The 14,266-nt window shown below is 35.8% G+C and overlaps 1 protein-coding gene across 1 annotated transcript in view; it reads left to right on the forward strand.

Annotated features, from left to right (window-relative positions):
* Positions 1 to 223: 223 nt before the first annotated feature.
* The window catches only part of LOC104280157 (ankyrin repeat domain-containing protein 12-like), a gene marked incomplete at its 3' end in the record, with an annotated part of 16,495 nt that continues 2,452 nt past the window's right edge, over positions 224 to 14,266 (forward strand). Inside the window, exons 1-2 of the mRNA XM_009877727.1 lie at positions 224 to 363; positions 8,283 to 8,430. Of these exons, the coding sequence (XP_009876029.1) occupies positions 277 to 363; positions 8,283 to 8,430 (235 nt within the window). The remainder of the gene's footprint in view (positions 364 to 8,282; positions 8,431 to 14,266) is intronic.

Below are 14,266 nucleotides of genomic sequence, written 5' to 3' on the forward strand. Positions count from 1 at the left end.
TCTGATGATGCTGTCCCCAGTAGTAGCCATATTAGATATTTTGGATGTTTGTCCCGAGATTCGAGCTGCAGATGAACGGACTGCTTGAACTCAGGTGTCAGTTTTAGTCATCTTTTTTTGGGGTACTGTTCAGCTCTGCTACCATCTGCACTAACATTTGTCCTGAAATGACACTACAGTGTGTATACTTATATAATGTTGTTTGTTTGTTTATTTGTTTTTCAGACACAGGATGAACCCACTGATAAAAACTACAGCTAGCTAAACAGCTATAAAATGCCCAAAGTTGGGTCTACAAAAACAGTTCAAGTTGAAAATTCTGACAGTGATAGCACCATGGTGGAAAAAACAGCTGCGAGAAAGGTATTCATGTCCATTTAATTTCAGTGAAATTAAGAGCATGTGTTTTATCATGACTTTTGTTGCTGTGGTGGGAAGAAGTAAATGTGGATCTGTATTCTGGTATCAAGTGCAGAATAAAAATCTGTAAGTTTTTGTGTGACTTTAACTGTAAATTAAACTAAGGAGCAGAATTTATGCGTTTTATTGTAGTGTGTAACTTTAAAGGAAGCTGAATGTATTTGGTTTACTTGATGTAAGTTAGTGCATGATTTCTATATCTTACATCGTATGAAGTCTGTGCACACTCACAAGAACAACGATTCATATTTTATTTAACTTTTCACTGTCTTACTCTCGGTCATGAATACATGAAACATTTCTGAAGGCCCACGACAAAGCAGACCAATGATCAAACACAAGTTTTTTTATATTCCTTTGTAACACAGGGGTGTGTTCTCTCTGTTAGGAGTACTTGAAAGCCAAATGCTGCAGAAAAGTTACTCTTAACTCCTGTGCAAGGGAGCACACTTCAAAAATTGTAAAATCTGTGTTTGAATGTTGGAGAATGAAGGAATGTGGGAGCACCAGTAGTAGTGAAGGGTGGTTTGCCGTTTATGCGTGTGAATTATCCTATCGTTTTCAGACTTCTGGAGCCAAGTTGCAAATAACCCAGTTTTCCGTTTTGCCTGCATAGTACACTTGGGCAATAGACAGCAATTTATCTGTAATACAAATGAATAACAGAAGATAGAATAATATTGTGAGTGATGAGTTGTATATTGCCCTAAGAAGAGAGAATCCATTTATCTCCCGAATGATGTTTATAGCTGTCTTCTCTGGGAAAGGGGTTTGTGTGTGTGTGTGTGGTCATTCTTACTGTTACTATTTTGTTAAAGTCTGTATTCTCTGTAAGACTGCTTAACGAGTGTATGTAAGACAGGAAGACAGAAAAAAAAGGGAAAATATTAGAAGATCTAGCATCTAATTCGCACTGTTTATCTTCTGAAAGCATTCATAGAAAACTTTAGACCTTCCAGTCTCTTGCTAGTTTGTTTTATGGGTCTCAGTAAACTGAGGCAAAGGTAGTTGCTTCTGCCAGCCATGTTGACCTACTTAGATAAGAAAGGGAAGTTAATAGTAAAATGAGGAAATTAATGTGCTAGTAAAGGGATGAAAAATGTTTGGTTTCCTTTTTTTTTTTTTTTTTTTAAAATTGTTCGAGTCCTTGTTTAGAATATGGTTACCTGAAATGTTGAATACTGGGAAAGGGGACAATGTCTTGGGCCTACAGACAGCGAGAATAGGAATGCTATTGCAGTGAAATTTAGTGGCATTAAATCCTTTTATGTATACACTTATAAGTAAGTTACATTTTGTGAAGATATTTAGGTTATTTATTTAACAAAAATACCACATTTTCTGGCTTTATAAGCTCTCGTTATCTTGACACTTCAGTATTTCTGAAAAAATACTTTCGACACAGGAAAATGTCAAAGACAGTAGCTGCTCAGGCTAGGAAAATTGACATCAATATTTTCACGCTTTAGTGGTGTTTGTAATTTAAAAAAAGTCTTTAACACAGAGAGTATAGAAATAGACTGTCATATTTTTATACTGCAGATGATGTTCAGTGATAAGACAAGGGGCAACAGATGCAAGCTGGAGGGTAGGAGGTTCCACAGAAACATTGGGAAAAGCTTCTTTCCTGTGAGGGTGATGGAGCACTGGCACAGGCTGCCCAGAGAGGTTGTGGAGTCTCCTTCTCTGGAGACATTCAAACCCTGCCTGGACACGTTCCTGTGTGACCTACTGTAGGTGATCCTGCTCTGGCAGGGGGTCTGGACTAGGTGATCTTTCAAGATCCATTCAAACACCTAACATTCTATGAGATTACTTCCTAGTCTCTTTGACTAGGACAAATTGCTCCGCAATCTGTACAAATTACTTTGCAATCTGAATTTAAAAAAAAATGAATCAATTGAAATAAAGAGTTTGCTTGTGAGGTCCCTTTTCTTCCTCCCCTGTCCACCTCTGGTTCCCCCTCACCTCCTCTCCCTGTTGCCTGCTGCCCTCGTAGAAATGTGGTGCTGCTTTCCAGAGTTGAATCTGCAACCACTGCCAAAGGAACTGCCTTACCAGTGATCCTTGTGCCCAGTTCAGTATTTGGTGGTTGTCTTGACACCTTCCTCTCCAGTAATCTTCTACCTCTTATCCCTATAAACTGTTCCCTCTCTGTTGATAACAGTAGCAGTTACATCTGCTGAGTCATGTAACCCCCATACCCTGCAGTCTTTGCAAAATTAGGTAATCTTCTGAAACAGAGTGAAACATTAAAGAAGATCTGAATTTATATGAAGATATGAGTAACTTTTTCCAGGGAACAGAAAAGTGAACATGGTGTCATTTGTTTAACCACCAGGAAGTACAGCAAATTTTGATTTGATTTAGAAGGGAGTAAATTAACATTCTATTCTTAATGGTCACATAAACCCCTTCAGTTTTCTTGTTGGTTCAAGTGAAAGTTTGTCCTTAGCTGGTTGCTGATTTGTTGTTGGACTGATCATCAGTTCAGGAAATATGGCCTGGTATTTGAGATTAAGATGCCAGTGAAAGCAGGATTACTTAGAAAATTGAAGTGTAGGGGAAGATGGAAGTTTGACCAAGGACATGGATAAGGAATCACAGTGGTGGACTAATTACATTGATGCCAAAAAGTAAACTGATACATTGCTTGCACTGTTATGTTGAGTCTTTCTCGCTATCTGCCTTGGCACGATGTATAATGTGAGATTAGAATAATGTAGGGTGTGGCTGGGGATTGTATGATGTAAATGGATATGTAATATTGAAAATATGAGAACCTAAATAAAATTGTAAGATTATTTAAGTGTTGTAGTTAATACTCCTGTGTTGGTAATTGTCAGAAGTGTTTAGCTGGCTCTTGCATAATCTACAATCTTTTCCCCCGTATTAGAAAAATAGACAAAAGATTACCAAAATGTAGTTGTTTGGATTCAGCCTAGAAATTTGTGGTAACGTTCAACAGACAGGAAGGTAAGAGCAAAATATGAGTTTGAACAACAGAAGGTCATGAAGACGAATCTGTATTACATACACAAACATAGAACTCTGATTGACCAGGCCAAATCAACAGTAATAATTCTAAATTAAGTATCTTTAGAAAGTAGTGGAGACGCCCTCTGCCCAGAAAAGTGATAGAAGCTGCATTCCTGGAAACATTCCAAGTTGGGCTTGATGTAGCTCTGAGCAACCTGATAGATGTCCCTGCTCACTGCAGGCGGCTTGGACTAGATGACCTTTAAAGGTTCCTTCCATCCCATAACATTCTCTGATTCCATGAAATTTCTGTAAAGCAAATAAATATTTCTCTCAATATGTAAATATTTGCAACCATTAATTTAAAAGCAATAGTATTTGCAATATTAGAACTTCTTATGAAAAAGTTATGGATCTATTAACCCACTGTCACTGATGTAAGGAAGTGCTGATGCTGCAGATGAAAGGATACTAAAGTAAAATTTTAGCTCTAGTGGCATATTTTGTTACAGAAGTGCCTTGACTAATCTGGAAAATACCTCTTGTCCAAATACTTTTCTCAGTGTTGTGCGATCGGTGAGTGACCTTTCACTGTGCCATCAGATGCCTGTGTCTTCTAGTAGCGTGAAAAGACGCTGCAGTGTTCAACATCCAGATAATTGCAGTCGTCCTTATGTATTCGAACTGTAGTTTTCACAAAGACCTTTGGCTTATTTTTTCTGTAGAATAGTGTATTCAAACTACTTCTGCACTTAGCTACATAAACCTGCTCCTAATTGCTTCTGTGTCCACTCTGTTATTGAAGCAGAAATGTCTTTGAAGTACTCGTGGAGCTTCAGCTCTATTGCTGTAAATGAACAGAAGAAAGGTATTTTGTTTATTAGCATTTCCTTATATGTTCATAGATGCATTGTAGTCAGAGGAGGCATAATGCAAAGGGATGTTCTCTTAAAAACAGTAATGTTAGACACCACTACCTAAAAAAAAAAAAAAATCCCCATTCTTCTCAAAATAAAAACTGTAATGGCCTAAATATATTGTGTAAGACTATTCCAGTGGTTAATATATTAAGAGGAAAGAAAAAACACTTGCAGGGTTTGGTTTTCCTTTCATAGTTAATACAAAGCTTAGCTCTTGCAGGTTGTGCACTCTTAGCTGTTGACTGAGGAAGGTAGTAAAGTCAGCACTGTTATGAGACTTAGTCTTCCATATTTGTCCAGTGGAAGTTAACTAGTAAATAGCTATGAGAATCAGCTATGTGTTCACGTCTTCTGAGAGCTTAAAAAAAATCATTAGGAATAACATCTCTGTTAATAAGCTGAGTTTATATCCTATAAGCTTTAGGGTATGTGTATTTTTATTTCAGTCACTCAGCGTGGGAGCATAAAATAAATTAAAAAATTTTAAGTGTGTACAGTGGATAGATCATGTAGTGTGTGCATGAGATAATTTATAAACATAAGAACGTAACAAAATTTTCATTTATCTGAACTTTTATATTAGAACTTATGTGGTCAATACTCAGTAAGTAAACTATAGATATGTGATCCAAAGGAGAAGTACATTTAAGGTTTGTAAGAATTAAGAATTTGTCTCTTCTTAGAAGAGTCCCAACAATAGTGCCCAAAATCATACCATACTCCAGTATGTAATTATCTTTGATAGGCAGAAGAAGAATGCTTCTTCTCCCAGGGTTTAGTACATCTGCTAGATTATATGGCACTCTGTTGTCTCCTTTTGTGTGTTGTCATTGATTGTAGTGGTAGCAGACAATAGAGCTCGAATGGAATGTCAAGAAAGTGCCCGGACTGCTGTTTGTTAGCCTTTCAAGGCAGTTTCTGTTGAACAGATTAAAAATGTGTTCCTCATCATAGCACACTAGTTAGTATGGTTTTGTTGACAGAGAGATTTCTTCCTTGTTACTACATCCTCCAGTGAGGCATGCATTAAATGTTGAGACGTGCAGATCCAGTTCATCCATTTGCCCCAGAATAGAATAAGCTGTACTCTGTTCTTGACAGATATTTGCCAGGCCTTGTCTTTAAAGCATTGCCTGATGGAAATTCCAGTCTCCTTGGGCAGTTTATTCTGATTCTTAATTACACTGACTGGCATAGAGTTAGATACTTAGTAGAAAGATAAACAACCTCTCCTTGTCACTTGTTGCAGTCTAAAGCCATTAAATGTTCTCCAGCTCTAGTGGACATGGAGAGCATGTAATGCCTTTCTCCTTGAAGCAGTAGTTTATGTATCTGAACATTATCACGTCTTTGGTGTTTTTAGTAGTTTTCACTTTAGATTAATGAACCTCTTTAGACAGTCCACAGATATTCTCAGTTACAGGTTGCTTTGTGAAAGGTGTCAACTTCATTTTAGGTTGCTTCCATCAATCACATTAAGCCAATATATATAGACTTGTTCATGTTGAATTTTGAAATTTGCTTTGGGTGCTGAGAGATGTCCATGCTGTTGCAGTGACCAGGAGTAACTGAGACAGTGGATGCGCACTCTTTAAATTGAAATAGCTGTTCTAACCTGCAGGACTTGCTACCTCCTCTTGCCTCCTTTACTTAGAAATTGAAATCTAGGAGGCTGTTAAGTGTTTTCTGGCTTTTAATGTGGGACCTTGTGACTATACAGTTACTGATTTCTGTCAATTTGTAAAACCTTGGTTTTATCTTGGCTTTTCCAATTTTGCTTTTTATTTAGACTGTTTTTCAAATTCACTAGCCATTTTACTTCCCCTTTGCCAGTGTTCTTTGCTTCTCCCTCTCTCCCAGTTGTGATGGTGTCTACATATTTAATTGCATCTCTGTTTCAGCAGTGTCACTGAAAATTCTAAATAGCATTCACTTTGTACAGACTTCTCAAGCAGACTGTTCATTGCATCTTTTGGGTTGGAAAATACACCAGTGGTGGTAGCTAAATGTTTATTTTTACAATAACTAAATACTCTCAATTTTTTCAGTTTCTGTGTATTTGTAGTATAGCCTGTTCTTTCATTTTTCAGTGTACTGAAAGTAGACATTTTAAACTGTCTGGCTTCCTAATTAGATCATCACAAAATTAATATTCACTGATTATAAAAAAATAGTGCATCAATCATAATATTTAACATAATGCATATATATGAGAAAAATTATTGCTTTGTTTGGAACAAAGCATGAGAGAGCTCTTGGTGAGAATGGGCCAAAGCTGGAAACTCATATGTGTGTGGAAGAGATTAGAAGGGATTTAATAATTTGCGAATGATCGATTGCGTTAGGTTGATGATCTTCCTTCCGAAGTAACAACATAGACGCTTTATCTCCCAAGGGCTATGAGGAGTCTTAAGGAAATTGTAGATTTTTCTTGTTCTAGAATGTAAAAAAGAAATGGTGATGGGATATTTGCTTCCTTTGGAATTCTGGAGGAAGACTGGGTTTGGGTTTGGTGTGTGGGTTTTATTCTGTGTTTTGGTTTCAGGTTTTGTTATTTTGGGGGGGTGTTTGGTTTTTTTATTTCAGGTTTCTAAACTCTGAGCGAATATAGATTTTCTCTGGTGGCATTACCCTTTCACTTCAGGAATTCTCCTAATACAAACTAATCCCTTCTTTGTGACTTCCCTGGTACAGACATTTGTTGTCTGAAGACTGTGGAGTTTGTTTGCAGGTTCTTTTTGTAATCACTTCTGCCTATACCCCTTTGACAGCAGTTTAAACTCAGTGTGTCAGATGTAATAACCAAACTGCTCTTCCTACCTCTCCTTGTTTTTAGAAAAAGGAAAGGTGCTCTCGAGAGTAGTGCCTTTACTTGGAGTTATTTTCCAGTTTTCCTTTAATCAAAATAAATGTTTTAACTTCTTGTCTCAGAAGTACCAAGGAGTGGCCTTTTGTTTTTCACTGATTGGCAAGTCAGTGTATGTTACTCTTCTACATATGGAAAATGTACCTGTTGGTGGTTTCATCCAGTCATGTCTTAAGGATGATACAAAGCTCTGGGGTTGTGGTCGCTGACATAGCTGGGTAATGAGTTTCTGCAGCATGTAAGGAACAGAAAAGGCTGTGTTTCTACCTTGTATCTTGATCAGTAGGCCAAAATCTTGGCATTTGCAGAGGGTTCTCTCAAGCAGTCTTCTCATTAACTTGCTATCTTTTACATACTTTGACCACCCATATTATCAAAGTAGTCAAACATAAATTAATATTGTGCCCATCCAGCTTTTCCTCTGTTCATCCTGAAATGTATTTTATAAACCAAAAATGTCAGATTTATACAACTGAAAATTCCAAGTAGGTTATACCTATTCTTTCTAAATTTGTTACCAGTTTAAAAACTTTCTTTGTAGATTTTCTGCATTATTAGTAAATTTTGCTTTAGAGAATAAAGCACAACACTGTTACTCCTGTTGAAATAGAAAGGGAGTTCTGTATGGATGGATTACAGTGTGGGGGTGGAGGCCGGGGAGGGTTGTTAGAGAGTTGGTTTTTTGTTGTTACTGTGTTACTGTTCACAGTCTCAATTGCAGTGTGGGCTTTTAATGTGCTTTTAATGTGATTGTTATGGTCAGGGAAGGAAATTGGGATGATCGTTAAGACTTAGCGAGTTCTTTTCCAGTTTGTTTTGGTCCTTGCTAATTAATCAAGGTTCTAATAGTGAACAGCAATTCTCCAGTGATGTATCTAGAAGTAGAAATAACACAGAATATACTCATTTTAAAAAAAAAGAAATGCTATTGATTATTTTAGTAAGATTACTTTAAAAGTTTTTGAATAAACTATGTAATACACATACATAGACACATGCACATTTGTTCTCGCATAGCGGTCTTTTCAGTCTGTGTACGTTATAAGACTATTCTGCTTTACGCAAAAATTACTTAGTATACTTTTTATTTATATTAGAGCAAGGACAAGATTGCATCCTACAGCAAAACTCCCAAAGTGGATAGGAGTGATGTGGGGAAGGAAATGAAAGAAAAGTCTTCCATGAAACGTAAACTTCCTTTTGCTATTAGTCCATCCAGAAATGAAGATCGCAATTCAGACACAGGTAGAACCTTTTTATTTCCTTAACTAATTATTTGTTGGTAAAATATGTCCTAATTTAATTACTTTTATATTATGTTTTTATGCTGATTATTTTTTCCACTATAAAAAAGGATACTAAATATAAAAGTTGCTTGCTTACTTCTGATTATTGCTTCTGAGTCTGACAGACTTTCATTCTGTCTTTAGCAGGAGCTAGCATGCCAGCATAGTTTATCTACGTTTTTCCAGTTGTTTCCTAACCTCCTTCTTTTGCTTCTATTTTAGCAATAAATCTTTCTTTTCATTGTCATCTCTAGAGATCCATTTGTTTAAACAAGTAAACTGATGAGAAGACCTGTAAGTGCCTTGATGTGAGACACATCTGTCAGCCTTTTCTTGCCTGTATTGGCGGGGGAAGAGTGGGAAAGCTCGGTAGATGTACTGTCCTCCATATAAAAGAGAAGGTTGCCACTGTTAAGGAACTAACCATGGGGAGCTCAATCTGAGTTCCTGTGATCAGTTCAGAATACCTTTTCTGAACAGGCTGGTAGTTCTTCCTAACTCAAGACTTCAAAATGCTGTTGTTAACATGGCTTTTTTCAAATCAAGATGGAAGGATCGGGATGTATTCCAAGAGTACAGTTATCTCTCAGTCTAGGTAACGAGTTATCTGTGTCATAGCTCAGTATTTGTTCGTTCAGTATCAAAATAGTACCTGTGCCCTCTGGAAGGGTAGCAGAAGGCTCAGTACTACTGTTTCTTACGCAGTTCTTGTGTATTTGAATGTTTTCATAAATGGTTAATTCCCTTAATACAGTTAGATTTAAATACAACGTAGAAGTGTATACCTCCATATACGTTTAATTTTTGTCCAGGATTCATTTTGTGCAGAGATTTGGCTACTGAATGTTGCATACATATTTTTGTTACTATAAGGAGAATATGGTATGAAATCCAGATTTGAAATAGTCACATTACAAAACAATATTCTTGGCTTTAAATCTTTATTTTCATGGATTTTACAAAATTCTAGAGTCTTAGCCTATTAATGATGGCACTTGATTCTGAAAAGATGTGTGAAAAAGACATGAAGAAATACACTCCTGGTGTCTGCTTTATTAAATTTATCGCTTGGTATTAGACCTTAACTATTTTCCCGAATGGAAATAAGTGTATTTAGAAATAATATTTAGCACTTATCTAGTGTTTTCTAAGTTGAAAATATTCTGTCATCTCTCCCCACCTCTATCAACTTTAAATAATTCGTTGGTGTAACATCTTGTAAGGTAATGTCATTTTTTGTGTTTCTCTTGCTGTAGCATCTATTGTCACAGTTGCCACAAAGAAGATTGATTCCTCTAGGCACTTTAGACACGCACAAAAAGACAACGTGCACACCACAAAACCTTTTTGTTACAAGTTGTAGCAGGGAATTGAAATAAACAGTTGAAGCAGGGGCACAAAATGCCTAATGCAACAACAGGAGGCACGTAGCTCTTAACTGGTGCTCAGCAAACATCATAGTTTGTTGTCCATTTCGTTACTGCTGAGGTAAGAGCAACTGCCCTGTTTCACAGATGAGGAACTTAGTACACAGGCTTTCCAGAAACTATCGAGGCAGGAGCATTACTAGGATGAAAAAGCAGTTCTTGTAATGCTGATTCTCTACGTAACCAATTAGGTTAGACCAGTGGGAATGAACCACTTACATCCGTGCCAAGTTTGTCACTGACATGGATTAGGACTGACATCAGTGGTCATGAAATGCAGTGCTGCTTCTGACACAGACTTGCCATTAAATGTTAAAAAGGTTTGCCATCACTGGACTCAACTGTTACCTCTGACAGAAATGTCTCCCTACTAGCTACGTAGAGAGAGTGGCAAATGTTATTTGAGAAGGAAGTGAATAAGTGTTTGGAGATGAGAGTGTAACCAGAGACAGAGGGAAAAAGAAGATGTGATGAAAAGCTGCTTATCAGCTAGTAGTGCTAGTGTTCTAAAAAATTAAAAAAAAAAAAATAATCTAAGTTTTCGTCTGATTCTTTGTGAAAATCTGTAGTGGTATTCTAGGGAAATGATCAGAAATTGTGTATACAGTTAATAATTGAAAAGTTTCTGCAAAAATCTGTGAAATATGTGGTACTACTTAATTCTTCCTGCTGTCCGTTACCGTTCCAGGATGTATTTTATCCCTTCTGGATAGCTTTATTTTTAGTAGCCTTCCAATATGTTTTTTTCGGAGTTCAGAATAACAAAATGTTCTTACTACTTTCTTAAATAGTTTCTCTGTAACTGATATTTTGATTGAATTTGATTTTCAATTTTTTTTTTACAGATTTAGGGTCTTTTAGAAAAATTGTCTGGGTGAATAAAAATCAAGAAATGCCATGAGAAGTAACTCTAAGGTAGAAAAAAATGTTTTAGTAAGGGGTTTATCTCCAAGATGCATGATAGGGTGAATCAATGAAAGAATGGGAATATGTAATTTTTAGAGCTTTACGTCATTAGAGCTGTCTTGATTCTCGCTCCAGAGGATTCATTAGTAAACTAAGATTTTTGTCTTTTTCGCTTTATTTTTGGAAAAACTTCCCCCTGGAATTCCACCTCTTACTCTTTTTTGTGATATTTTCTTTTTAGTTCAGGTATTGTCTAGAAACTATAAGTGGTAATGAACATGTATTTAGCCAAACTGAATGTTAATGTAATTCGGAAATAATTTTTTAAATTTGATACCTATAAATTTATATGTACAGTAAATTTTACACTCAGTATGGCAACACCAAAGTCAAACAGTATTTGTAGCATCCCGTAAGAGTCTAGAATAATTCTAATGCTCCTGTTTATCTAGATTTAGATCTAAAACAGTGTTTTTGCCCAAGAAACTGCTGCAATAAATTAGTACTAAATATTAGTATTAACTATTCTCATTTAGCCTTTAGATTACTGTCTTAATATTTTCATTCTGGTTAGGACTGAGTCCAGTTGCCTAAATGTAATTGTGTAGTGCCAGCTGAGACTGCCTGCAGCAGCTGAGAAGTTTGTGTGGGGTGGAAAAATAATGAGAGTCACAGGGGACTTGTGTTAAGTTAAACCTTTGAAGGATTCTACACGCCAGTGTTGGTAAGACTGATGGAATGGATGGTGGAAGGAGAAGCATTTCTCGTACCTTTTTTATAATAAGGTCTCTGCTTTGAAGTCTACCAATCCAAAACTGTAATGGAAAAGCCATCACTTATTCAGACTCCTTTAATAGCATTATTTAAATTTTGTTAATTTTTGTTGTTTTTATGTAATCTCTGATGATGTTATCAGAATAAGAGCAACAGGCAGGTACTGCTTTTGCAAAGGACCGATTTGCTTGCTTTTTACACTTCAATAGTCGAAAGAGAAAACTTAGAATTTTTCATAATAATGAAACATAACTGTAGGTCAGAAAAGTCTTTTCATTGTGAAGATAAGCACAGGCACTTTTTTGTTGGTTTTTTTTGTGTTTGGGTTTTTTTTTTTTGGTATAGTCTTGTTCCATAGTTGATTATTCAGGAAGAACAGCAAGAGTTACAATTACACTGAATGTGCTAATTTGTTGATCTTTCCTGGGAAATTATGTTCTCCACGTTTTCTGTTCATAGTAGCATCTTGGCTTTGTTTTCTGACCCCTTCAATTTTTGTATTTAAAAGTAGTCTAAACATGACACAGTCGTATTTCTTTTAGCATTTAATTGACATCCAGCGGAGCAAAGCAGCTGTCCTCTTTATGTACCATGTGTACATCACAGTAACACAGTTTCTATTCTTGCGCTTCCCATAGTTACAGAGGTTAGTGGGGCTGATAAAGGGACGATTTACACAGTGTGTTACTGTTTGCTGGATTTGGCTTTGTTGTTCAGCTATTACAAATTTCTGTAACTGTTGTTTGGACTAGAGGCAAGAAAGCAGAGGTGGTTTTGTGTGTGTGTTGGCTTGGTTAAATAAAGATGCCATAAAGTTGATTAATTAGGTATCACAGTAGTAGTTAGATGTCTCTACAGTGTACAGTATACTGTGAGGTTTCTTCACCATATTCTGATCTTTGTTTCACTGAGGATGGGAAGCAGCAGCCAATTATGGTGTGTTTCTCTTTAAAATAACTTCAGTCAGATTACCACAATCACCTGGATTTCAGAAACTCTCTCTTCATAATCTGCTGAATTGATCATGTTGACCTGTCCTCTGCAGATGTTAGCAGTAAGCATATTAGGCTTTTGTTCTACATCACTTTATCTTATAACTTCCTTAGAAGCATTTGTTTCAAGCAGTTTCTATTTTAGCTTTGCATGGTCCTATTTATTAATTCTGTTATTGCTTGTAATTTGCACTGTGATGGGAGATTTACATGAAACCGGACTATCATGAGCCCCTGAAGTTTGAATTTGGTCTTTTTTTGCTTTATTTTCTTTATCAACTAACATGGTTATTTTACCAAATGGAATATTATGTTAATCTGGCATGATCTGAGAAATCCATATGCTACATTATTTAATGATTTTCCTAAAACGTATAGAAATTACTTGTAGTTTATCCAATTTAAAAAAAAATTCAACAAAAACCAAAACAAAACAGATACATTATAGTTTACCTTGAGACATGGGACATAATCTGTCATACATTTGTTCTAAAATAATTATCGTCGATTCTGATGTTTCTCATACCAGCATGTTTAAGTACTCTGAGTGACTTCCATGAAGCTCTTCTACAAATAAGTGCCCAAATGCACCTAAATAACTGTTCATATAACTTGGCTGTTTTAAAATCTTTTTTTTTTTAAAGTGCTAGGTGAAAAAACTTACATGGCAAAAGGAAAATCTTAGAAGGAATGTAGTCCAAATAGATTAGACTGTGTATTATGAAGATTATTTAATAAAGATAAAATAATATGAAACTACTTGAAGAGTTTTGATCTTTATTTTTGTATAACAAATAAGAAGTTCCCTGATGTTCTATTTCTAACTCCAGAGCACCAAAAAGTGACAAGAAAGTAAATGTAAAAGATAATTGTCTTCCATAGACTTTGAAAACAAAATGCTCAAAATCTAAAAAAAGAAACCAAACTAACAAACAACTAATTGACTTTAGCAGTCAATTTTATACATAAAATTCTACCTAAAACTCATTTCTTAAACTGATACTATTCTTCTATTAGGGAAAGTTGCTATTGTTCAAGATGTATAGACATCACGCACACAGCTGTGGAAAGTTTTCTGTTGCCACGAGATAAAGAATAACTAAAACGTTGAAGTTCCTGAACATTAAGTTGGTCTTCTCCTGCTAGGGTATGGTGTACTGAGTGATGATATCCTTGGAGCAGTGAAAATAAATCTTACAATATATTCTGCAATGAGTGTAGTGGCTGTTCCCAGTAGTTTATAAGATTTATTTTTTTTTTGTGGATTGGTGTGGCTGCTTTATCAACAGTTACATTGTTGTTTTCCTTGGATTTTAAAAAAGAGTAGTTTTTACTATTTAATTTTTTGTTTATTTATTGGTATATAAAATTTCCTTTTTCATATGCCCTACTCCCTTACTTTTGCTTCCTTCCCCTTTTGTCCTATGTTAGTTTATCTTGTATATTCCAAACCAGGGCATAGACATGAGATTTTGGTGGCGTAAAAGCAATAGGCTCTTACAGGACATACTCCAGTAAAAGGATTATCAGGTACACTTAGTGTAGTCCTGAGCTTTTTTTTTTTTTTTTTTTTTTGATGTAAGCAATATGAGTTACTTACAAGATACCAAATATTGAATTTGATAAGAATTTGTTTTGACAGAAAAAGAGTAGGTATCTGGAAAGACAAGATAATTACAGTACCTGAAGGATCTTC

The sequence above is a fragment of the Apaloderma vittatum genome, unplaced genomic scaffold (genome assembly GCF_000703405.1).
Source record: "Apaloderma vittatum isolate BGI_N311 unplaced genomic scaffold, ASM70340v1 scaffold22151, whole genome shotgun sequence".
NCBI classification, from domain to species: Eukaryota; Metazoa; Chordata; class Aves; order Trogoniformes; family Trogonidae; genus Apaloderma; species Apaloderma vittatum.